A 25,137-nucleotide genomic window follows, 5' to 3' on the forward strand; every position below is an offset into this window, starting at 1 on the left:
GTTGATTTACAGTATTATGTTAGGAGAGGAAATTCTGACACATGCTTCAACATGGATGAACCTTGAAGACTTTATGCTAAGTGAAATAAGGCTGTTACAAAAGGACAAATATTGTATGAGTCTACTTACATTATCTTCCTGGAGCAGTCAAATTCATAGAGAAAGTGGAATGGTGCGTTCCTTTTTTTTTCTTCTTCTTTTTTTTTCTTTCTTTCTTTTTTTTTTTTTTTAACTGTTATAAGCAGTGTTGCTTACTAAACAGTCTATCAAATTGTCTTCCTAAGAGGTTTCTCTAATTTATACTCCTGCAGACGGTGTTATGAAAGTGTCTATTTTCTTAGACTCTAGCTAATATCTAGGTATTATTAAAATTTAGGTCTTTGTGTTGCATGGCATTTTTTTTTTAATTTGGATTTTTGAAATTTTGAGTGGAAACTGAGCAGCTTTTTTGAGTGTGTTTGTTTTGTTTACCATTTTGTGTGTATGGGTGTATTTTTAAAGAATTTCCTGGAACTTCCCTGGTAGCGCAGTGGTTAAGACTCCGTGCTCCCAATGCAGGGGGCCTGGGTTCGATCCTTGGTCCGGGAACTAGATCCCACATGCATGCCTCAAGTAAGAGTTCGCATGCCACAACTAAGGAGCCAGCCTGCTGCAACTAAGACACGACGCAACCAAATAAATAAAATAAATATTAAAAAAAAATTTTCCTATTTGGGTATTTTGCCTGTGTTTTGTTTGGACCTCTGTCTCCCTTGATTTGGAAGAATTTTTGTATTTAGGAAATCACTTATTTCTCATGTGCAAGTATTTTTCCCCATTTGTTTTTTGACTGTATTTTGCTATTTAGGAGCTGTAATTTTTATGCGGTTTAATTTATATGGTCTTTTCTTTTATGACATAGGGATTTTATCTCAGGCTGAGAGTCTTTCCCAGACTACAACAAACTTATATATATATATATATATATATATATATATATATATATATATATATATATATATTTTTGGCAGAGAGAGAACACAAATCAGCAAAATATTACAAATCATTCTCCCCCCGCCCTTCTTTTCCCACCTCTCCCCCATTCCTCCAAGTAGAGAAACATTTTAGGATTTTAACTTTTTCTAAAATGAGGCTAGGGGTCCTGTGTTTGACTGCGCTTTGCTCGCTTTAGGGATTCTGAGTCTGTTTTTTTCATCTTTAGTAATCATTTGTACTTACTCCAAAGATAAAGTGATTAAAGGGAAATATATTAATTATTTAAGAATAATTTTAAAATCTTTTATACATAAATTTATTTCACAGTAGATTTCCTGAAAGAATTCTGTATCTCTATGAAGTGAAGATAGGTTTTGGCTGTCATCTAATGGGTTACTTATCTTCCCAGGCAGGCATGCTTGAAATAGAAAATGTCTTCCTTAAATGTGCCCATTTACAGGAAACATGGCAGGCAGTTGATTTGTATTGAGATAACGCAGACACTTGTGACTAAAGGATATGTAAAATCTGTTGTATTAAAAGACGGTGACAGGGACTTCCCTGATGGTCCAGTGGCTAAGGCTCTGTGCTCCCAGTGCAGGGGCCCCAGGTTCAGTCCCTGGTCAGGGAACTAGATCCACATGCTGCAACTAAAGATCCCGCATGCCACAACTAAGACCCAGTGCAGCCAAATAAATAAATATAAAAGACAGTGACAGGTACTATTTTTTGTCTTTTTTCTTTTAATAATAGTTTTAATGAGATATAATTCGCATGGCATAAAATTTTTCCTTTGAAAAGTGTACAGTTGTTTTTAGTATATTTGCAGAGTTATGCAGCCATCACCACTAATTTCAGAACATTTCCATCACTCCAGAATGAAATCCCCATATCCATTAGCAGTCATTCCCCATTCTTCCTTCTCCCCAGCTCCTGGAATCCACTAATCTATTTTCTATTTCTGTGTATTTGCCTATTTTGGACCTTTCACATATATATGGAATCATAAAATATGTGATTGGCTTCTTTCCCTTATAGTGTTCTCGAGGTTCATCCATGTTGTAGCATGTATAAGAACTTCATTCCTTTTTATTGCCAAATGACATTCCATTGTATGGACATGTACCACATTTTAACAATTCCACTCAGCAGTTGAACAATTGGTTTGTTTCCATTTTTTTGGCTATTATGAATAATGATACTGTGAACATTCCTGTATGTGTTTTTATGTGGACTTCTCTTTTCAGTTCATACCCAGGAGTAGAATTGCTGGCTTATACGGTAATTCTAAGTTTAACATTTTGAGGAACTGCCAAATTGAATTCCAAAGTGGCTGTACCATTTTACGATTTCACTAGCAATTTATTAGGGTTTAGATTTCTCCTTATACTTGTTATTGTCTGTCGTTTTTATCAATATTCTAGCCATCCTATTTTGTGTGAAGTGGTATCTCATTGTGGTTTTGGTTTTTATTTTCCTAAAGTCTAATATCGTTAAGCAAATTTTTGTGTGTTTATTGGCTATTGGCTGTTTGTATATATTTTTAGAGAAATTGTCTATATCCTTTGCCTATTTTTAAATTGCATTATTTTTTTTTCATTGTTGAGTTGTAAGAGCTCCTATCAGATAAATAATTTGCAAATATTTTCTATTTTCTGGGTTTATATCAATTTTTGATCATTGTCTTTGGATAGAGTAAAACTGTTAACTTGTAATTTATCATTGTCATGCTAACAATTTAAATTTATCTTTGTCATTCTAGATAATTGTTAAACCAAGTTCTTCTTTTGGATTTTAACTTATTTTAACTGATATAATGAGACATATGACATATTAAAAATATTACTATCTTACTTGGTTATGTCCAGATTGCAGGAGTTTTGCCATCTGAGTATATGATTCTGAGCTACTTACTACATTTAATGGTTTGAAGTATGGGCGATATCAGTAATTGTGAATGAGGTAGCTTTAATGTCTACCTCTACTATGTTGATGACAAGAAATAGCCGTGATTAATTTGAAAAGATTGGGATTGTACACTTAAAAATGGTTAAAATAGCTAATTTTATGTTATATTTTATCACAATAAAAAATTTTAAAAATTTGATCTGTGATTATGTAGGAAAAATGTGTCCAGCTCCAATTTAAATGCTGTTATGATGCATTATTTAAGTTTCTGGGAAATTCTGCCTTTTGGCATTCTTGAAGTATTTGTAGTCACTGGTATAGAAAATAAAATAAAGGTCTAACACAGAGGGGAAACCAGTCTTTTGGTTTAAATATAGGATCAAGTGGTTGATTTATAAATTAGTAATTCCTTCATAAAAATTTTTTACTATGAAAGGGTTATATAAATAAGTGTTGATGTTACTGCATTATTGCAGATAATTTGCTGGTTGTAATGGGTATATTTATGACCCAACTGTCTGAGTTTGGAAGAGGAATGCTTTTGAATATTTTCATAATATAAAAAATAAGTGAGCTTCCCTGGTGGCGCAGTGGTTGAGAGTCCGCCTGGCGATGCAGGGGACGCGGGTTCGTGCCTTGGTCCGGGAAGATCCCACATGCCGCGGAGCGGCTGGGCCCGTGGGCCGTGGCCGCTGAGCCTGCACGTCCGGAGCCTGTGCTCCGCGGCGGGAGGGGCCACGGCAGTGAGAGGCCCGCATATGGTAAAAATAATAATAATAAGTAAACATAAACATTTATTGTTTCTACTATTATAGGTCACCCAACCAAACTGTAATACTCATCTCTTAGGCCTTTTTATCCCTTACAGCATGCTCATTTGCTTTTCGCTTTCTGTCTATTCATACTTATTGATCGTTTTCTTTTGAATAAGGAACAGCTTAGCCATGATGGTGTGGAAGGGTGGAAAAGTGGGCAATACGCAAAGAATTGATAGTTTGATAAAATATGTAATCTTTGGAAAATGATGTATTGGGTTTTAGATGAATGGGTGTTTTAGGTTAATTGCATGCCTCTTCAAAGAGGCAGATATTCTCCTCATTACAATTCTGTAAGTCTATCCTGAATAACAGGTAAATGTTTCAAGAATGACTTGGGGAGGATTGTTTTCTGTAGTAGGAGGACTTGTGTGAAAACGAATTGTGGCTATTCTTTGTTATTGCTTATTATTAGTAGGGTCAGTTGCAAAAAAAGGTAGGATTAAAATTAATAATTGCATTCTTATTGATAAACCAGCTAATAAAAGATAAATGTAGTAACTTTTAGAAAGAAAGGGTATTGAGAGAATTCATTGGGTTTTAGCATACTAATGATCTTTAGCTTTATGTATTTAGTGTTGCTTTGGAAATTAACAAAGTAAGTTTCTTGTAGAGTTGAGGAGAAGTTTAGAATAGGAGGAATCTTTTCACATATCAAGGAGCTGAAAATTGTAAATAAATCAATTCCATGAGACTAGGGATCTTTGTTTTATTCCCTGATATGCATCAAGTGCCTACAACAGTGCCTGTTAAGAACCATAAAATTAAAAATAATTGATTCAGGATTAGAACCCTACTCTTTTCTCATAGTGGAGGAAAAACATTAGAGTATATCCTGATGCTCTCAAATGTAAAATGTGAGGCCATTAATACACTGCAATTATATTCTTCAAGGAGATGCTAAGGACTATAAATTTGACTGTATAAATAGTCACATGTTGAAAGACCAAACATCTCAGCAAATCTGGCATTGTTTTGGGTTATTTTAAAATTCTCTCTTAAAAACGTAGAAGAATTATAGTGTATGTTGATCAGTTTAATATTTTTTGATGGTGAATATTTTTGACCAAACAGAAACCAATTTAATGTTGTTTTTTGATTGTGTTTTTGAAGACAAACCCATTAGATTGTTATATACTGCAGCTTGTAGCAATCAAGCACACTTTCTTAATTTTATGTTCTTATTTTAAAAAAAAAAAGGTTTTCTTGATTCTTTAAAGATTACAAATGAGTTAACTTATTACTACAACCTTTGACTATGTAATTTAAGAAAATATTTTGTGCATATTACTGGAGACTATTCCATAGGTTCTCTGAAAACCTGTAACTAAGGCTCTATGTTTAAAAAAAAGAAATACTATTTAACTGTGGTTTTATTATTTTTGCTCTTTTTTCTTTTTTAATTAGTAGATGTCAGTAAATGTTTCGTTTGAATACTTAAGGAATACTTGAATACTATAGGAACTGTGTTGTTTTGGAAAGAGTAGATAAAATCAGGACATCACATTTCCATTTACCCCCTGAGTTCTCATGGCTGTGAAGAGTTAACAGGTTTTTTTTTTTAGTATAGAAGAGTAATGTAATACCTGATAAAGTTCTCTTATGTTAAATTTGGAGATAAATTCGTATTTTGTTTCCAGAGTGTACTCTCCTTATGTAAAAATTATGGGAACCGTGAGCCCACCCTTTTGAAGACGGAGGGCCATTTGACTTTGTTCTGCATGCATAATCTATGCATTAAGTATTTGGTTCTTCTTTTCAGTATTGCATTTAGCTCTTTGTTATTAAGAATTTAAGCTTAAATATTTGTTTTCCCTGTTTACACTTCGGCTAACTGACTTTTTTGATGGGGAATTGGCTGATGCTTCCCTCTTTTTTTCTTCTTTCTAATAGAAAAACCTATGTAGTCTTGGGCTTAGTGATAAGTTGTGTGTGTGTGTTAAAATGTACAAAATTTATTATCTTAACCATTTTTAAGTGTACAATTCAGTGGCATTAAGTGCATTCACAGGGACTTCTCTGGCAGTCCAGCGGTTAGAACTCGGCGCTTTCACTGCCGGGGCCCAGGTTTGATCCCTGGTCGGGGAACTAAGATCCTACAAGCTGCTTGGCGTGGCCAAAAAAAAAGTGCATTCACAATGTTATGTAACCATCGGCACTATCTATTTCTAGAATTTTTTTCATCCCACACAAAAACTCTGTGTCTCCCCAGTCCCTGTTAACTTCTGTTCTACTTTCTGTCTCCATGAATTTGTCTATTCCAGATTCTTCATGTAAGTGGAATCATAAACTAATTGTCCTTTTGTGTCTGGCTTATTTCATTTAGTATGATGTTTTCAAGGTTTATGCATGTTGTAGTGTGTATCGAAACTTCATTTCTTTTTATGTTTTAATATAATATTCCATTGTTTGTATGTGCCACATTTTGTTTATCCATTCATCCATTGATGGACAGTCGGGTTGTTTCCATCTTTTGGTTTTTGTGAATAATGATGCAGTGAACATCCGTGTAATGTATCTTTTTGAGCCCCAGTTTTCAGTTCTCTTGGGTATATACCTAGGAATGGAATTGCTGGGTCATATGGTAATTCTGTGCTTAACTTTTGGAGAAAAATGCCACTTTCCACAGTGGCTGCGCCATTTTACAGTTCCACCAGCTATGCAGAAGTTTCAAATTTCTCCATATCCTTGCCAATACGTGTTTTGTTCTGTTCTGTTCTCTTTTCTAATAGCAATCCTAGTGGGTGTGAAGTGGTATTTTATTGTGGTTTTGATTTGTATTTCCCTATGCCTACTGATTTTGAGCATCTCTTTCTGTGCTTATCTGCCACCTGTATTTCTTCTTTGGTGAAGTGTTTTCCCTATTTTTTATTTTTATTTTTTTTACAAATCTATCTATCTGTCTATCTACCTATCTATCTATCTATCTATCTATCTATGTTGGGTCCTCGCTGCTGCGCGTGGGCTTTCTTCAGCTGTGGCGAGCGCGGGCCACTCTTTGCTGCGGTGCACAGGCTTCTTATTGCGGTTGATTCTCCTGTCACGGAGCACGGGCTCTAGGCACGTGGGTCTCAGTACTTGTGGCTCACAAGTTCCAGAGCGCAGACTCAGCAGCTGCCGCTCCGAGGCATGTGGGATCTTCCCAGATCAGGGCTCGAACCCGTGCCCCCTGCATTGGCCGGCAGATTATTAACCACTGAGCCACCAGGGAAGCCCATCTTCCCTATTTTTAAAAAATGGGTTGAGTTGTAAGAGTTCTTATATTCTAGATACAAGTCCTTTGTCAGATACATTGGAAAGTATTTTTTTTAATGTTTGTATGGAAAGAACTATTTCAGTTTCTATTTTTCCCCCGAATTTAAGAGATCCTTTCATCAGTTAATTTACGCCAAGTAATTTCGTTACATCTAGTTCAGTGGCCTGATGAAACTGCATTTTAGGATTATGTTTCCCTTCTGAGAGGTAATAACTTAAATCATACTGGAGGATGTAAAAGGAAAGTTCGGCTTTCTGATAATGTTGTCAGCTTCTTCAGGGGAAGTGTAAAATTATGATATTGGGGACTTCCCTGGTGGCACAGTGGTTAAGAATCCGCCTGCCCATGCAGGGGGCACGGGTTCGAGCCCTGGTCCGGGAAGATCCCACATGCCGCGGAGCAACTAAGCCCGTGTGCCACAACTACTGAGCCTGTGTGCCACAACTACTGAAGCCTGTGTGCCTAGAGCTTGTGCTCCAGAGCAAGAGAAGCCACTACAATGAGAAGCCCATGCACTGCAACAAATAGTAGCCTCCATTCACCACAACTAGAGAAAGGCTGTGCACAACAGCGAAGACCCAATGCAGCCATAAATTTTAAAAAAAAGAAAAAAATTATGATCTTGGATTGTCAGCATGTAAGAGTGCTATATTTAAAAGTGCTGTGCCCTTCTTTCTAAAATGCCAAATTATAAGTATACATAAGAGTCTGTCAAAAGATTTTCTGATTTATTAATTTATATAAATAACAATTATACATAAATTATAAATTTTAACACTTTTTCTTTTAATCCCCTGGAAAAGAGAACTAAATGGCAAAAGATTACATTAAAAACTAGACACACTTGCAAATGCACAAAATATTTGAATTTATTTTGCCTTCCAGTAAGGAGTGTTTGAAGTCATCTCATTTTTTCACTAAGATCATTTTCACTTAATGAATTAAATTAAAATGAGATCTGTAAAATAGCCATTTTTAGCTACAGTTTTTACTTTAATGAAAATCTCTTAAGATTGGTAAGTTACTTTGATTATCTTAGGTATAATATCCTTTTTTAGAATGTAAAAATGCCTAAAAACTTCTGAGAGTCATTTCAGCTAAGTGTTCCAGGAAGGTAAAAGGCAGTTTATAGTAAATACTATATTTAAAAAGTTAGAGCAATAAAATAATGTGGTAAAAATGTTTGTAAATATTTGCCTCAAAAAAGAAAAATGTGAGTTTAAAAGCCATTTTAAATTAACTCGCAACCCCTCCCCCATACATGCATAATGTAAATTGTTTAAAAATAACAAACAGTTTTTAAAACTATTTTTGGAAAATTATTACTATGCAACAATAACGTTGACTTTATTTTTTTTCAGATATGGCCGCGTGGAAAGTGTCAAAATTCTCCCCAAGAGGGGTTCTGAAGGAGGAGTGGCTGCCTTTGTGGATTTTGTGGACATCAAAAGTGCACAGAAGGCTCACAACTCAGTCAACAAAATGGGAGATAGAGACCTACGCACGGATTATAATGAACCAGGCACCATTCCGAGCGCTGCTCGGGGATTGGATGATACAGTTTCCATAGCATCTCGTAGTAGAGAGGTTTCTGGGTTCAGAGGAGGTGGTGGAGGGCCTGCTTATGGCCCCCCACCATCACTTCATGCACGAGAAGGACGTTATGAGCGGAGACTTGATGGGTAAGTTCCAAGGTTTCTGTAGGCAGGTATTTTGTATTTGATATGGTGAAACAGAAACTCGTATTTAGGGGCCCCAGATGGATTTAAAGTTTTGGGCATTCTCAATGTTTCCTATTTTGGGTTGGAAACGGAAGTGATTTCTATCCCAGTGGCTGGTATCTTATGGAATCGTAGAGGATATTTCCTGCAGCTGGTTGGATATCTACTCCTGAGATATAAAGTGGTGGAAGATTTTATATTGCAGCATCATTTTTGGAGTTACCTGTCTTCTAGAATTAATTATTCCTTCTCTTGGATAATGTTAAGTCTTTCCTTGGATATATCCCTTCTACCTGATGGAGCTACTTGGCTACAGATTTTGTGGTTGTACTATATGGAATATTTCTGGAATATTAGAGCCTACAGATTCTTTTAGAATTTGATATCTGCTTCTCAGTTTTCACTACACAAAGTGTACAAAAGAATTGGATTGTCACCAAAAAACCTAGCAGACCATATGATTCAACCTCTTGGATTCTACAAACAATACTTTAACCTGGAAATGTGTACTTGGATGAAGAAGAGTGAAGGCAGTGCTTCATTTTTCCATTTTGGATCTACACAGTTTCCATGTTGGAATTATACTCCTTGATGGAATGGGGAAAAATTGAGATGATGGACGTTCCTAAATCCTGGAATATAGCCATTCTTTTCTGTTTGCTGGAATGTATGGGATGTCGTGCAGTCAAGATTCCATTAGCCCAGGAGAAGAGGATTACTATCTTGTTTCTTAAGCAAGTTGCTGTCCAATTAAAGGTACTTTAGCTTTGAACATATGGTGACGATCAGTTGTGGATACAGCAATCAAAATTGACTATGCTGGATGGCTACAAAGGTGAACTGTTGGCGAGCAACTGTGCCTTCCTCATTTGGTGGAATTGTAGAGGATATTTCCTCTTCTGTCAGCTGCCTGATTCATACTTAGGGCTGGACATTTTTGTGAATGTGGATCAATTTATAATTTTCTGCTATCTCAAGAAAGAAGTCTGGGGGTTTGAGAGTTACAGTTTGTCTGGGACTGCTTGCTTCCAGTGGAATTATTTTGTCTGGTCATTAAGATTTTTTTTTTCCTTGTGGTTCATCTAAATATCATTTGACACCCTTACCCATTAAGAAGGTGGATTACCCCCATAAGAGGGGCCAAAATTGGGGAAGTTATGTTCACAATTCTCTCCCTAGATTTAATTGGGATTATAGGTCGTGTTTCCACACTTGGAAAAGGTTGGTATGTCCTGACCTGTGTATATTAGCCCCTCTCCTAACCCAAGTCAAACTTTCTTTTTTTCCCACTAACTCTAGAATCATTTAGTACTAATAGATGAATCAAAGAATAGCTATTAGATTTCAGCTCTGCTAGCTCTTGTGCCTGCCTTCTATATCTTCCTAATGGTTAAGAACTTTGCATATTTATAAAATATCAGCTGTAGCAGTAATTCTCCTAGAACTATTGCCTGTTGCTTCTGTTATATCATTAATAACAGCTCTTACTGATTAACATTTGATAGGGTACTAATGGAATTATTTATGAAATTTTCTCTTGTCTCAAAGGAACACCTCTTGTTTGTTAGAAGTTGAAATATCTATTCAAATTCCAGAAATAGTGAATAAAAAAGGAGAAAGTCATTTAATATATTTAAGTAGGAAAGATAATACTGAATTTTTGCCATGCCAGTTGCTTTTAATAATAGCAGTAAAAAGAAAAAACAGCCTAGGAGAAGGTATGGTTGCTAAGTGAAATGGTGGGTGAAAATGAAGGTTAGTGGAGAGATTTGGAATCTAAGCACGTATTGGGGACATAGTATTAGTTGTAAGATTTTGCCACATATTCCTTATTGGAGAGATTCTAATTCTTCTATGTCTTTCATAATTCCTTAATCACTTTTGATAGAAGATAGACCCAAAGGTGAGGTTGAGAAGAGACTCAACCTCATGTTTGAGATTCAAGTGAAATTGTCTTTTAGGAACTCTCTTAAGTAGAGAACTTAAGATTTCTTTGTAGGATTGGAATCGGTTTTTAATATTAATACGTAATTGCATGTGTGTAATTGTACATGCAACAGTTTTTGTACTCTTCGATTGACAAGTATTCATGCCCTACAGGAAGATTTTTTAAAGTTAAACCATTGCTAACAGCAGTTGTTAGCGTATCTTAACGGTTTCCCAAGTTGACTTATTTCATCAGAGGCAATTTGAATATAGCTCAACCCTAAGAGAATATATTTCCTGTAACCATTAAGTAATACATTAACACATTGAATCATGGAATAGGCATTTTAAAAATTATGTGGAATTTGATAGCACAAGAAGATAAAATAACCATTATTCTTTAATTAGTTAAGTTCATCATAGAATAGCATGTGGCAGCCCAATATTTTTATATCCCAAGTGGTTTTTTGGTTTGATTTTCTTTTTAAAATTCCATTTTTTTATTAAATGTGATTGTTTGGGCACAACAATTTACATAATTTAGTAATTTTTATAATTACCCAAGAAGTTGAAAGTTAATAAGAAAAAGTTACACTTAACATTTTTTTCTGTACTTCTTTGAAAATGCCCTCCTATTTCTGGGACATGGGCATGCATTGCAATGGGGCTTTCATGTCTGTGTGAGAAATCTATCATGGAAATTTTGCCTGAAATACACTTGCAAAGTAAATAAAATTTGGTATATATTTTAATCAGATGAAAGTATATAAAACTTTCATATTAAAATGAAAGTCTCTTCTTGTTCCATTAAATTTAAAATAAAAAGGAGATGACATATGTATATTTCTGTTTATAAGCCAGAAAATCCCTAATAAAAAGAACAACTGACTTGCAGAACACTAGTCATGAAAGTCCAATATACAGTTACAACAGTGATTTCTCAGCTGTGAAAATAAGTTTTGGAGTCAAGTAAAATGTTAAACTTATTAGTGTTTGCTTACTAAGTAGGTTAATGCTGTTTAGAAAATGACCAGTTGCAAAGACAAAGACAATGCTCAAGTGAATGTTTGCATGACTTGCTTTTAGTTTTGCTTTCCCCTTTCTGATTGATTAAATATTTTTCCCCCCCTCCTAAATGCAGGGCTTCAGATAACAGGGAGCGTGCTTATGAACATAGTGCCTATGGACACCATGAACGGGGGACGGGAGGATTTGATCGGACAAGACATTACGATCAGGATTACTATAGAGATCCTCGCGAGCGGACTTTACAACATGGGCTCTATTATACTTCTCGGAGTCGAAGTCCAAACCGTTTTGATGCTCATGATCCCCGATACGAACCTAGGGCTCGGGAGCAGTTTACACTGCCCAGTGTGGTACACAGGGATATCTACAGGGATGATATTACCCGGGAGGTACGAGGCAGAAGGCCAGAGCGGAATTACCAGCACAGCAGGAGTCGCTCACCACATTCATCCCAGTCTAGAAATCAGTCTCCTCAGAGGCTGGCTAGCCAAGCGTCTAGACCCGCAAGGTCCCCTAGCGGCAGCGGCTCTAGGAGTAGATCCTCCAGTAGTGATTCAATCAGCAGCAGCAGTAGTACCAGCAGTGACAGGTAGGTTAACAGCCTTTTGTTGTAACAGATGAGCTGTTGAATAAATTGTTACAAATATGCTACTTTCAGTGGTACTGATTTTTAGTATAGTAATATTTTTAAAAGAAAGTAATCTTGGATCATGTATATAATGAATGAAGAAACTTTGATTAGCATTGTGGCCATTGAATTAACCATTCTCCCAAGTACTTAAAGCTAAATGATGATTTGCAAATACTGTTTCATTCTCCAGTTGCTCAACATTAAAATTGCCAAAAAGGAAGAAAAGTAGTAACGTTACTTGTATGAAACAAATCTTGTGCCACGTAATGAACTTTTAAAAGTTCTTAATTTCTTAGGTATATAATACTATTTCTATTATTTGGTTGAAAATTTGTAAAAGCGCTGTTTGGGTAAAGATGTATTGGTGAAATATATTGTTGACATACTTATTATCAATGTATAAATTAACTTATGTATATTTTAACTAATTTTAACATCAAGATGGTAGTCAATTTATAAGCTCAAGTAGGAAAGCTTTCTTTAAATTCAGGTTGTAACTTTGCTGTTCACTAAGGCTGAGTAAGCTCATTTCATTAGTTGGGAATTTTTTTTACAAAGGAGTTTTATTCCAAAGATGAAAATAATAAATTGAAAATAATCTTAACAAGAAACAGCTTAGAAGTTAGGTATATGGGTTTTGAAAAATAATAGATCAAGGTAGACCGTATACTACTTTTACAATCTTTGGACAAGTTACTTAAGCTCTCTAGGACTCAGCTTTCTCATCTTTTATAAGAAACATGCTTCATAAAGTTATTTTGAATATTAAAATGAAGAAATATGTAAAGTGCTTAGCTTGATACCCATATATGTTAAATAAATACAGCCTTTAATAACTGCTAGCTATAATTATTACTGCTGTTCAGTACTTCACATGTTGATAGTCTTTTGAGTATTTCCCATTTCTAGTGATTGTTATTCAGTCTGTTAATCTCAGATATTCTAGTTTTAAATTTAGGTGGTGTGTATATTATTTATTTATTTATTATTTTTTGTCTGCGTTGGGTCATAGTTTCGGCACGTGGGATCTTTCGTTGCGGCGTGCTGGCTTCTCTCTAGTTGTGTTGCGAGGACTCCAGAGCGCGCAGGCTCAGTAGCTGGGGCATGTGAGGGCTTAGTTGCCCTGAGGCATGTGGGATCCTAGTTCCCCGACCAGGGATCCAACCATCATCCCCTGCATTGCAAGGCCGATTCTTAACCACTGGATCACCAGGGAAGTCCCAGGTGGTGTGTGTTTTAAATTTGCAAGATACAGATTCTTCAACCTGATTAAAAATGCCCAGATTATTTTTCCTTTAGTATTGCCTGTTTAGAATTAATTTAAGGAAAGTAAATGATCATGGAATTGATAAATGGCTCCTTTTAGGCCTCCTAAATTTTCAAATTCAAAATAATAAATGGAAACATTTTATATCTCTGTCTATCTAGATATAATTCAAACATTCTAGAAGATGTAGCATATTATAATGAAACAAGCACTTAGTTTAGGAAGTCAGGAGAGTTAGTTTCTGGCTTCAGCTTTGCAGCTCTGTGACATGGGTAAAACCCTTAACTTTTGATTTCATTTGGTATATTATTGAGTTAAATGATTGACAGTATTCATTTGAATTCTATAAACTGATTATAAAATCTTGTCATGATTCACTTTCTTCTACGTAGAATTGTCTAAGTTACTCAAGTTTTTAGTCATTTTCCCCAAACCTACCTCATTAAAGGAATGGCACTGCATTCCACTGGATCAAACCTTTTTGAGAAGTCAACCAACTGTGGAAGTGTAGAAGTTAGAGGTGAAACATAATTCACGGCTTTCAGGATGGCATTGTACTTTGGTGGGAGTTACAGTGGTTTGAGATCTGGCCCTTGGCATTGTGGGCTCAGAAGCTTGAACCCAGAGGTGATCTGATGAATTTGATGGAGATAATTCCCTGTTTACATAATCAAAAGAAACAGTTATATGCTTCTGAATATTTACATTTAGAAAGATAACTGCCACAAAGGCAGGATGAGCTTGGAAAATCTACATGGGGACTAAATTACAACCGTAGAGGATATTTTCTCTTCTGTCAGCTGCCTGATCCATACTTAGGGCTGGCAGTTTTTATGATTTAGGGCTGTGAAGGATATGTATTCTTCTCTTCAACAAGAAGAGACGAATTTTAGGCTAGACAGGGAACATTGTGAGCAGAAGGAACAACTTGAAGAGATACGAGTGGGTGGAAGAATGTTTTGAGAACAGCAAATAATTTAGTATGACTTAACCACGCTAATGTTTTTGGGTTTTTTTCTTTATGCAGAGATGAGCCGTTGAAGGATTGAGAAGGGAAATATCTTGTTGAGATCTGCTTTAGGAAGGCATCTGGGGACTTAGAATAGGAAAGACAGAGATTCCAGTTAGGAGACTCTTCCAGTATTTCGGAGAAGACAAACTTGGACAATGAGAGTGCCTAACTTGGGAAGAGCGGAAGGGACATTGTATTAAGAATCAGATTATGTTGATTTATGAAAAACAGCATCAATTTTTTTTGAAGATATGACCAAATGATGGGCCTTTTGGTGTCATCCTGTAAGAATAGGGCCAGGTCTTCCTTTGTGCACATTGCAGAGCCAACCAAGTGTTTTTATTGCCCTTCTCTGAGTATGTGTTCAAATAGTTGAAATACTTAGATACAATTCTTAGCTAATAGGAAGGTAAAAGAAAAATTGATGTAAATAGTTAAAAGATTTGGTCATTATATTGTGATTGAAGCAAGTACAGAGAAATAAAATCCTTTGGTGTTCAGAGTATATCCATTATCCCTGGGTTCATCCCCCCTTTCATCAGATGTCCTCTTTTCCTCTATAATTATATTGATTTTAGAATGTACTATTTTGAGGTGTTATGTCAACTCAGAATGTTTAATGCCCTTTGGAAGAACTAAGTTCTTTTTTGTAATCTCTAAAACTTGATTGTGAAATGGTGACATTCCAAGTCCTTAAAAATGTTTAAAAGCAACATGTAATAGTAGACAAAATATAGCTTGTTTTATCTATAAAAACAAGTTTCTATTCTGTCTGTATGACTGGGAAATTAATCATCCTCCATCCCCCTTAATTGTTACAGCTTTGGTGAACAGATTCCTAGCAGTGCATTTCAAATGACTAAATGTGGGATTGATGAGAGTCTAGTTGTGAAGTCCTTATAAATGATACACTTAATGTTTCTGCCAGACTATTCACAGTATTTAGCTGGTGAGAAGTTCGGGGGAGGAGGGGGGCTTAATGTTACACACTTTCCTGTGTGCAGCCCTGTGCTGCTGTATGTCTGTTTTCTTTCTCTGCCTTGGTCATTTAGGGAGTCCCTTTGCTTTTCAACATAAAAATTTAAATACATAAATTCCACAGAAGCATTTATTTTAAGTCCTTGATTGAAGTTGAACGTATTTTATTTCTGTAGTTCCCTATCAGTTCTTTTTTTCTATCATGTTGTTAAGAATTTGTTTTAATTCAGGCTACAGGAGTTGAAGAATTTATTGAAATTAAATTAGTTCATAATATCCTTTCCTACTATCTTAAAGTAATTTTAATTGAGATTTGTTTCTCCATTGTTTACTTTTTTTTTTTTTTTTTTTTTGCGGTACACGGGCCTCTCTCTGTTGTGGCCTCTCCTGTTGAGGAGCGCTGGCTCAGCGGCCATGGCTCACGGGCCCAGCCGCTCCGCGGCATGTTGGATCTTCCCGGACCAGGGCACAAACCCGTGTCCCCTGCATCGGCAGGCGGACTCTCAACCACTGCGCCACCAGGGAAGCCCTCCGTTGTTTACTTTGATCACAGACAAAGATGATTAGGCTGGCTCAGGGTCCCTGAACCTTTTTTTTTTCCGGCTGTGCTGCGCAGCTTGTGGTGGGATCTTAGTTCCCTGACCAGGTATTGAACGCAGACCCTCAGCAGTGAGAGTGCGGAGTCCTAACCACTGGACTGCCATGGAATTCCCTTTTTAAATTTTATTATTATTATTTTTTTGGTCCCTGAATTTAGATGCAGGGGAAAAAATTACACCTTTTCACTAACCTGAAAGTGAATTAAGCATTGCCTCCCATTATATGAAAGTAGCCAACAAAAAAACAGTAGATTAGCAGTATGACTGACTTTGTTCTCAGTATAAATACACAGGTAATTTATGATTATTATAGTTGCAGAGATCTCAGAATTGGGCTTATATTAATCATGACTGGGAAATAGTTATTAAACTCAGTGTTAGGTATTGTTATTTAATGTTAATAAACATTACTATATCACAAAAATTTAAAACATTTTAATAACTGTCAGTATAATTTGTTTCCATTTAATTCCTATTTATTTTATTTTATGCATTTAGAAACATTATTCTGAAAAGGAGTCCATAGACTTCACCAGATTGCTGAAAAGGGGTCCTGGCTCCTTTGGAGCTGCAGTTAGCCCTTGATTCTATATCCTGTAAAGGTTTACAGAATGAATGAGGGGAAATGGATGAAAAAGTAATGGGAGGGAGTTGAGATTTGGATAATCCAAAACCTTTTCTTATTTTATCCCTTCCGCCTCAGTAGATTACTTCCCTAAATCTTCGTTCAGTTTAGATAAAGTTAACTTTTTTTTGGAGGGGGGGGCCCTGCTGTGAGTTATGTGGCATCTTAGCTCCCCGACCAGGGATCGAACCTGCGCCCACTACATTGGAAGTGCGGAGTCTTAACCACTGGATCGTCTGGGAAGTCCTAAAGTTAACTTTTGAGTTTATATTCAGCCATCTATTTGTTTAACATATATTGCTTATTTTTTGCACCAAATTTATGAAATAAAATAGCTGGTTGTATGGAGTCCCAAAAATAGAGCCAGTTTGGATTAAACATTGGCTGTGGCTAATCCAAAACAAAATCTACATATGTCTAATTAAGAGTTAACATGTAATTAAATTAACCTGGGCGTCTATGGCTAGGTGCATCTTTACAGTTTTATCAAAGGCAACCCCATCTTCTGCCCCCTTAAAAATTTTGGAGGTGTCTTGTCAGCCTTTTTCTTTTTGTTCCTCTGAATCCTTTTGGTTTGTCTAAAGAAGAATATGTCAAGTAACTACAGACTTTCATTCTTTCTAATCACAGAAATAGGCATTTAGTTGGAAACGCTTAAAATAAATGTAGTAGGAGTAAGCACAGAAAAACTACATGAAAATAACTGTAGTGGGTGACATCTCATTGTCTCTTGTCTCTGTGGCTTTCAGTAAGCCCTGTGGCCTTAAATTGTGCTTAGTTTACCTGTTTGAAAAAATCAGAATTTTAGAGCAAGCTTTCTTCTTAAGTAGATTTTAAGAATTGAAATAAGTTGATTTAAAAACTGTATGTAGGGAGTTCCCTGTTGGTCCAGTGGTTAGGACTCCATGCTTTCACTGCCCAGGGCCTGGGTTCATAAGTTGGAATATATAAGGAAGAAGCTTGGAGACAGGAAGTGGGAGAAAAAGACACACATACAGTATCAGTTCCAGGACAGGAAAACTAGCATGTGAAATAGTCTTTGTGGTGTTTGTTTAATGTAATAAGAAAAGCCTATAGACCTGCAGGCAATCAGACTTTTCAACTCTGATGCCGTATTAAGATAACGGCATGCTTTATGCCCATCTCTTGTCCAGTATATTAGCTTTGCATTAGAATAATTACTTTTTATTGAAAGGGAAATGAAAAGTATTTCTTATTGCTGGTATTATTTGTAGAACTTGTTTGTATATTTCTTTTATATGTTTTGAGTAAAATATATCAGGGCTTCCCTGGTGGCGCAGTGGTTGAGGGACTGCCTGTCGATGCAGGGGACACGGGTTCGTGCCCCGATCCGGGAAGATCCCACATGCCGCGGAGCAGTTAGGCCCGTGAGCCATGGCCGCTGAGCCTGCGTGTCCGGAGCCTGTGCTCCGCAACGGGAGAGGCCACAACAGTGAGAGGCCCGCGCACTGCAAAAATAAATAAATAAATTAATTAAATATATCAAAAGTTGTCTATAACCGTATTAATTTTTTTCTGTTAAACAATATAAGAATATTTTACCTGAGTTATAGTTAAATAGTAATTAGAATATTGACCAAATTCTGGATTTTTACAACAATTAAAAGTTAAAAGGGAATGTGACCCTTTTAACTAAATAAGGATTAACACGACGACAGTCCCTAATCTTTTTCTTTTTTAACAAAGACCAATTCTACTAATCATTTTGTGAATGATCTAGACGTTTTATTTTTATTTATTTTTGGCTGCATTGGGTCTTTGTTGCTGCGGGCAGGCTTTCTCTAGTTGCGGTGAGCGGGGGCTGCTCTTCATTGTGGTGCGCAGCCTCTCATTGCGGTGGCTTCTCTTGTTGCAGAGCACAGGCTCTAGGGTGTGCGGGTTTCAGTAGTTGTGGCGTGTGGGCTCAGTAGTTGTGGTGCACGGGTTTAGTTGCTCCGCGGCTTGTGGGATCTTCCCCGACCAGGGATCGAACCCGTGTCCCCTGCATTGGCAGGAGGATTCTTAACCACTGCGCCACCAGGGAAGTCCTGATCTAGATGTTTTAGATTTCTTAGAGGGGGAATTTTATTCAAATATCCTTTTGTCTGATTTCATGAGGAAGTTTTGCAGTTCATTTAGTTTATGAGAGAGGACCTCCTTTCAAATTCATATAGAAAAATTTTCAAAATTGCTGTCATTCTGAAGCTTTGTGGAAGAACATGGATGAAGCTGAAAATGTAGTTCCCAGTGGTTATTGGATAAGGTTGCAATGCATGTATCAGAGTGATAGTGACAGTGTACTTTCCATTTCTCTTAAAGTCTGCTTATTTAGAATGTTGATTGGGGGAAGGAATGCTCATTTTATTACCTGGCTGTATAATTTGTTATGATATATATTACGTGCTAGAACCTGTCAGATATGGCACCAGTTTTAACAAATACATATATGAAGTAAGAGTCAGTTTCTTAAAGTTGTTAAAGGAGTTAATAATTAGTGGCTTTTTTGGTGATCATTGCAGTGCTTACTCATAAAAACACATTTGTCTGAAGTTTTATCATCAGAGGTGATCTTATCTATAATAATGAATAGTAGATAATTTCTGTTTAGCCGTGTGTGCTTTGAAGAGAAATACACCCCCCATATATATTAATGTATACATAAATTTTTATTTTTATTTATTTATTTGGCTGCACCGCACGGCATGTGGGATCTTAGCTCCCCGACCGGGGATCGAACCCGTGCCCCCTGCATTGGAAGCGTGAGTCTTAACCACTGGACCTCCAGGGAAGTCCCTATTTTTATTTTTATTTTATTGGTAGTATTCTTTTCCATTCTCATCAGTGGCAGGCAAAATGAAGAGCCCATATTTTGGAAACAACATTCCTTTGTAGGCTACTGTATAGTTTGTTACTGGGCAGTAAGCTACACACTTCTGCCTTTTGGGGTCATGTTAGCCAGCCAAGCCTTTTTTTGTGCTAAATATGGAAAATGGAAGTGTTTGCTTTCTAATTGCTCTGGGCTTAACTTTCATTATGAAGATTTATAAATCAGACTAGTTCCTTTCTGGTTTTCCTTTTTTGTCAAGTACAGCATTTCAGTAAGGCTTTTGAGAGGTGTAGTTGTTGCCAGTTTTAGCATTCGGTGGGAATGGGCAGTTGGCTTCGGAAACAAGTGCGGGACTGACCCATATTTGCTGTACTGGGAACCTTGCTTTCATTTTGAGCCTCTGCTGCTAGGGAAATGAGAATGAGGTAGGCTTAGATCTGAGAATAAATGAGGAGAGTTCATTGTGCGCCGCCTGAGCAGCCAGTGCCTCTGAATATGGTGGGGAAAGCTAGGAACTGCTTGTTTGTGACTGAAACCAGACTAAACTGGAATCATCCAGTTTGAGTTGGCTGCTTGCCACCTCCCAGAGGCTTCCTTATTTTGCCAGAGGTTTTGCCTGGCCCTCAGCCCAGGGAGTGGGGCTTGCGCACTGTGACCGGCTGCTTAGGGGAGTAGAGGCTGTGAAGTGGGTGCCAGTTAACCTGGGTTTGTTCATGGGAAGGAGGCACTTCAAATAAAGGATTGAGGAGCCGAAGGCTGGAAGCTGGTGTGAATGCTACTATTTTCAGTGCATCTTTCCCTTATTACTCCCTTGCTTTAACTGTAACTTTCTGTCTCATGCCCCTTAGAAACTAAGGCTTGAAAAACAGCTTCTGTCATGCTGCTGCTTGGGTACATCACAGCATGGTCTGCGTTTAGTATTAAAGAATTTATTACCAAAAAATTAATTAATTACCAAAGTTAGCTGGGAACTTGCTTTTAGTTGTTAGTCTGTTTGCAGTAAAGAACTCTCTCCCATGCCCCTTTTCATTCTTTCCGCTGGGGTTGTGCTGGAGTTTATTTTGGTTTGATTGATTGTTAGGTGGAAGGAATGAAAATAGGTTTCTGGGGTAAACTTGTGACTTGGTATCTTGTGAGTTTTAATTTAACCTTGAAGTAAATTTTTAAAATGTTGCCTTAAAAATTAACAAAAAGTAATTCACATTAAAGTCCTAAACAACAAACTTTAAAATTAAAAATGCTATGCTAGATTGTATTTGATTTAGAAGCAAACTCTTTAAAAAATGCTTAAATTGGCATATTTTTAGTGTCATGACTGCTTTGTGCATAGCCTCTCTGTCAGCTTTCCTCTTTGACAAGGGAGTTAAACGTGGCCTAATTCCTGATCAGAGAACACTCGGAAGTCACTAAGAAATATTAAAGCCACAAATAAAGGGGTACATTTATTTTTGTCTTTATCAGCGCCAGGGCTATATAGAAAATGTAAGTTCCTATAACCTTGCTTATGTTTTAAACTTTTGGAATGACATTGAAACCTCTGTTAGTCTTTTTTACTTACAGTGAAAGTTTGCTCAGAGCAGTTTCAGAGACCTTGTTATTCTCTTTTATCCTTTTTGGGTTGTTTTCACTTGGAGGCCTTCTATGGTAATTCTCAGAAGTCATGGTATAATTTTACCCTGCCCTGAACAAAGGGATCATCCATGCACAGAACTAAAGGAAAATGTGGTGTTCTCATTTTAAAATAAACATTAGCATTTTCTGAAGCTCAGAATTAGCCAAGATTTCATTACCCACACCCTCTCCTTAATTTTTTTAAAAAAATCTGTGTCTTAGACTACAGCCTAAGTGCTTGCCTTTATCTATAAAGGGTAGGTGGTTTTTTTTGTTTTTTTTTTTTGCAGTACGTGGGCCTCTCACTGCCATGGCCTCTCCCGTTGTAGAGCACAGGCTCCGGATGCGCGGCCTCAGCGGCCATGGCTCACGGGCCCAGCCGCTCTGCGGCATGTGGGAGCTTCCCGGACCAGGGCACGAACCTGTGTCCCCCGCATCGGCAGGCGGACTGTCGACCACTGCGCCACCAGGGAAGCCCTAAAGGATAGTTTTGTGATTGCTTCTCCTATGAGAAAATGGAAAGAGCACCCTCTGATAATTTATTTACTTAAATTATTAGTCATTACTTAATCTAAATGCTGTTAGGGTTTCCTGCTGCTACAAATTGTATAAAGTCATTTCTGTGGAACGTCTTCCTAAAAGTCTACTTTGTAGGATGAACGAACTTCCTCTTTCCAGGTAGACAAGATAGTGAAATATATTTTAAAATTAACTTTGCAAAACAGAGTTGGTTTTTCCTAAGAATCTGAGTTACACTCTTTTTAATTTAATTAATTTATTTATTAATATTTATTTGGCTGCATTGGGTCTTAGTTGCGGCACATGGGATCTTTCATTGTGGCTTGTGGGCTTCTCTCTAGTTGTGATGCATGGGCTCCAGAGTGCACGGCCTCAGTAGTTGTGGCATGAGGGCTCTCTAGTTGTGGCACATGGGCTCAGTAGTTGTGGCACCTGAGCTTAGTTGCGGTATGTGGGATCTTATTTCCCCAACCAGGGATCGAACCTGGGCCCCCTGCATTGGGAGCTTGGAATCCTAACCACTGGACCACCAGGGAAGTTCCTAACATGGTCTCTTATTTAAGGCTGATATGCTTGTTTATTGGGGAGCTTTCTGGTTCTAGAACTAGGTTGTCCAGTACTGTATCCACTAGCCACATGTGGCTGTTGAGTGCTTGAAATTTGGCTAGTCTGTGCACCAGTACTGATCCACACTATAACATGGATGAACCTCAAAAAAATGCTTAGTGAAAGAAGATGGTACAAATCATATGATTCTCTTTATGTAAAATGTCCAGAATAGGTAATTACAGAGACAGAAAGTAGATTAGTGGTTACCAAGGCTGAGGATGGAAGAGAATGGAGAGTGCTGCTAATAGGTATGAGGTTTCTTTCTGGGGCAATGCAGATGTACCAAAGTTACATTATGGTGATGATTGCATAATTCCATAAATATACTAAAAACTACTGTATACTTTTATTTATTTTTTGCTGTATGTGGGCCTCTCACTGTTGTGGCCTCTCCCGTTGCGGAGCACAGGCTCCGGACGCGCAGCCTCAGTGGCCATGGCTCACGGGCCCAGCCACTCCGCGGCATGTGGGATCTTCCCAGACCGGGGCACGAACCCGCGTCCCCTGCATCGGCAGGCGGACTCTCAACCACTGCGCCACCAGGGAAGCCCCCTTTTTATTTATTTTTTATATTTTTAAAAATTTTATTTATTTTTGGCTGCGTCAGGTCTTTGTTGCTGTGCGCGGGCTTTCTCTAGTTGCAGCGAGCAGGGGCTACTCTTCATTGTGGTGCGTGGGCTTCTCATTGTGGTGGCTTCTCTTGTTGCGGAGCATGGGCTCTAGGCGCATGGGCTTCAGTAGTTGTGGCATGCGGGCTCAGTAGTTGTGGCTCACAGGCTCTAGAGTGCGTGGGCTTCAGTAGTTGTGGCACTTGGGCTTAGTTGCTCCGCGGCGTGTGGGATCTTCCTGGACCAGGGATTGAACCTCTGTGCCCTACATTGGCAGGATTCTTAACCACTGTGCCACCAGGGAAGCCCCAGTAGAACTATTTTTAAAAATACAGAATTTTGATGATATAGCACACAAAAAAAAGTATTACTGGTTTTTATGTTGAGATAATATTTCAAGTATATTACATTAAATAAAATACGTTATTAAATTTCACCTGTTCTTACTTTTTACATTTAATTTATTTTGGCTGTGCCAGATCTTAGTGCAGCACTTGCGATCTTCGTTGTGGCATGTTTAGTTGCGGCATGCGGACCTCTTAGTTGCGGCATGTGGACCTCTTAGTTGCAGCATGTATGTGGGATCTAGTTCCCCGACCAGGGATTGAACCCTGGCCCCTGCATTGGGAATGCAGACTCTCACCCACTGGACCACCAGTGGGTAAAAGTCTCTTACTTTTTGAAGTGTGGCTATTTAAAAATTTTAAATTACATTTTTGACTTCTATTAAATTTCTGTTGGACAGCACAGAATAGAAATGAGCTCTGTCAAAATAGAATGTCATGGAGTAATTTGTGTGTCCATTTACTGCTTTTCATTTTGTTTAAAGAATAGAGTCCACTATTTTATTCTCAACACCCTTCTACTCTTTTGAAATTATGGATTAATGGAAAAAGTTCTTGGGACTTGTAAGCTTAAAATATATATTGAACTATTTTGCAGATTCTGTCTTTAACAAATTTAGGATTGGTCAGGCTAAAATATTAAAATGCATGTTGATTTCCAGGGTGGCCAAGGGAATGTCTCAGCTGTTGAAAAACTTTAATATTTAAGTCCCCAAATAAATTAGTTTAATCCCCCAAGAAGAAAATTAAGTCATCTTAACCAGAGTAATTTTTTTTAATTAAAAAAAAAAACCACACACACAACCCCTTAATCTGAAGGTAATTTTGAAGCGATGGCTAATACTTTTGATAGAGGTTTAAAATGTGTCTATTAACAGGCATGGAGTTCTGGTGTTGGAATTAGAATAAGACACACATTTTATAGATGCTCGTCTTGCTTCTAGATATGATTTATGTAACCACACCTGGGGAGTTCCATGGTTCTTTGAATGTTATTTTTGATTGTGTGGGGAGGGGCACAGTAGCTTCCTGAATGTGCTGTGTCATGGTGGTTGGAGCCATTTGGAGTGTAGCTTTGTGTTTGTTTCCACTGGAAGAAACTGCAGAGGAGTTGTTTAAGTAGAAGGACTTTAGGTTGGAGTTTCTTAGTGAGTAATTTGAAGTCATTTATAAATAATTAAACAAGTGCATCAAACAGTGGGTGGCTTTAGGCTTCCTGGTGGGGAGTTAGGTGCCCTTCTAACCTCTTGAGTATGGAGCTGCCTTAACAAAGAGTTCAGAAGTGGGAAATAGCAAACTTTTTTATTCTGGATAGTAAGGAGATGTAATTAGCACCAAGTTAAATTGGAAAAAGGCAAAACCCAAGGTTCAAATTTACTTGCAGGTTTGGTAAAGGCTACGGCATTTGTACATAACCATTTGGAACTTAACAACAACGACAACAGAACGGTTTCACATGATCTGTATGCTTTCTTGGTTTATGCCTTTTAAACCATTTAGTTGTTCATATAAGAAATATATCTAGTTTTTATACTGCATGTGGTTAAGGAAGTAAGAAATCCCGCTGTTACAATTAACAGTTTAGATTTCTCCTGAGTTTGTCCCTTGAGTGAGGCATCCATCCCGTGGGTGTTCTAAGGGCTTTGCTGCCATACAGAAAGAGTTCTTGTTCCTTAGGCAGGTGTGTTATATCTGCTTATTACTTCTAGGGCGCCTGCATGTTTGATGGTTTTTGCTTTGAGTTACCTGAGTAGCAGGTTTTGTGAGTCTTAAGGGATTGCCAAGAATGTAATGACACTGCAGGCCTAGGCTCTTTGGAATTTAAGACAGAAGTACTCTTGGCCCTAAGGGCTGTGTTTTGGACACAGAATATGTAG

At 37.5% G+C, this 25,137-nt stretch overlaps 1 protein-coding gene across 2 annotated transcripts in view; it reads left to right on the top strand.

Moving 5' to 3' along the window:
• The window catches only part of SPEN (spen family transcriptional repressor), a 94,574-nt gene that overhangs the window by 27,885 nt on the left and 41,552 nt on the right, over positions 1-25,137 (top strand). For both annotated transcript variants that reach the window (XM_079913131.1, XM_079913130.1), the window contains exons 2-3: positions 8,316-8,636; positions 11,743-12,219. In XM_079913131.1, the coding sequence (XP_079769257.1) occupies positions 8,437-8,636; positions 11,743-12,219 (677 nt within the window). In that variant the 5' untranslated portion in view covers positions 8,316-8,436. The remainder of the gene's footprint in view (positions 1-8,315; positions 8,637-11,742; positions 12,220-25,137) is intronic.

The sequence above is a fragment of the Stenella coeruleoalba genome, assembly GCF_951394435.1.
Source record: "Stenella coeruleoalba genome assembly, chromosome: 1".
NCBI classification, from domain to species: Eukaryota; Metazoa; Chordata; class Mammalia; order Artiodactyla; family Delphinidae; genus Stenella; species Stenella coeruleoalba.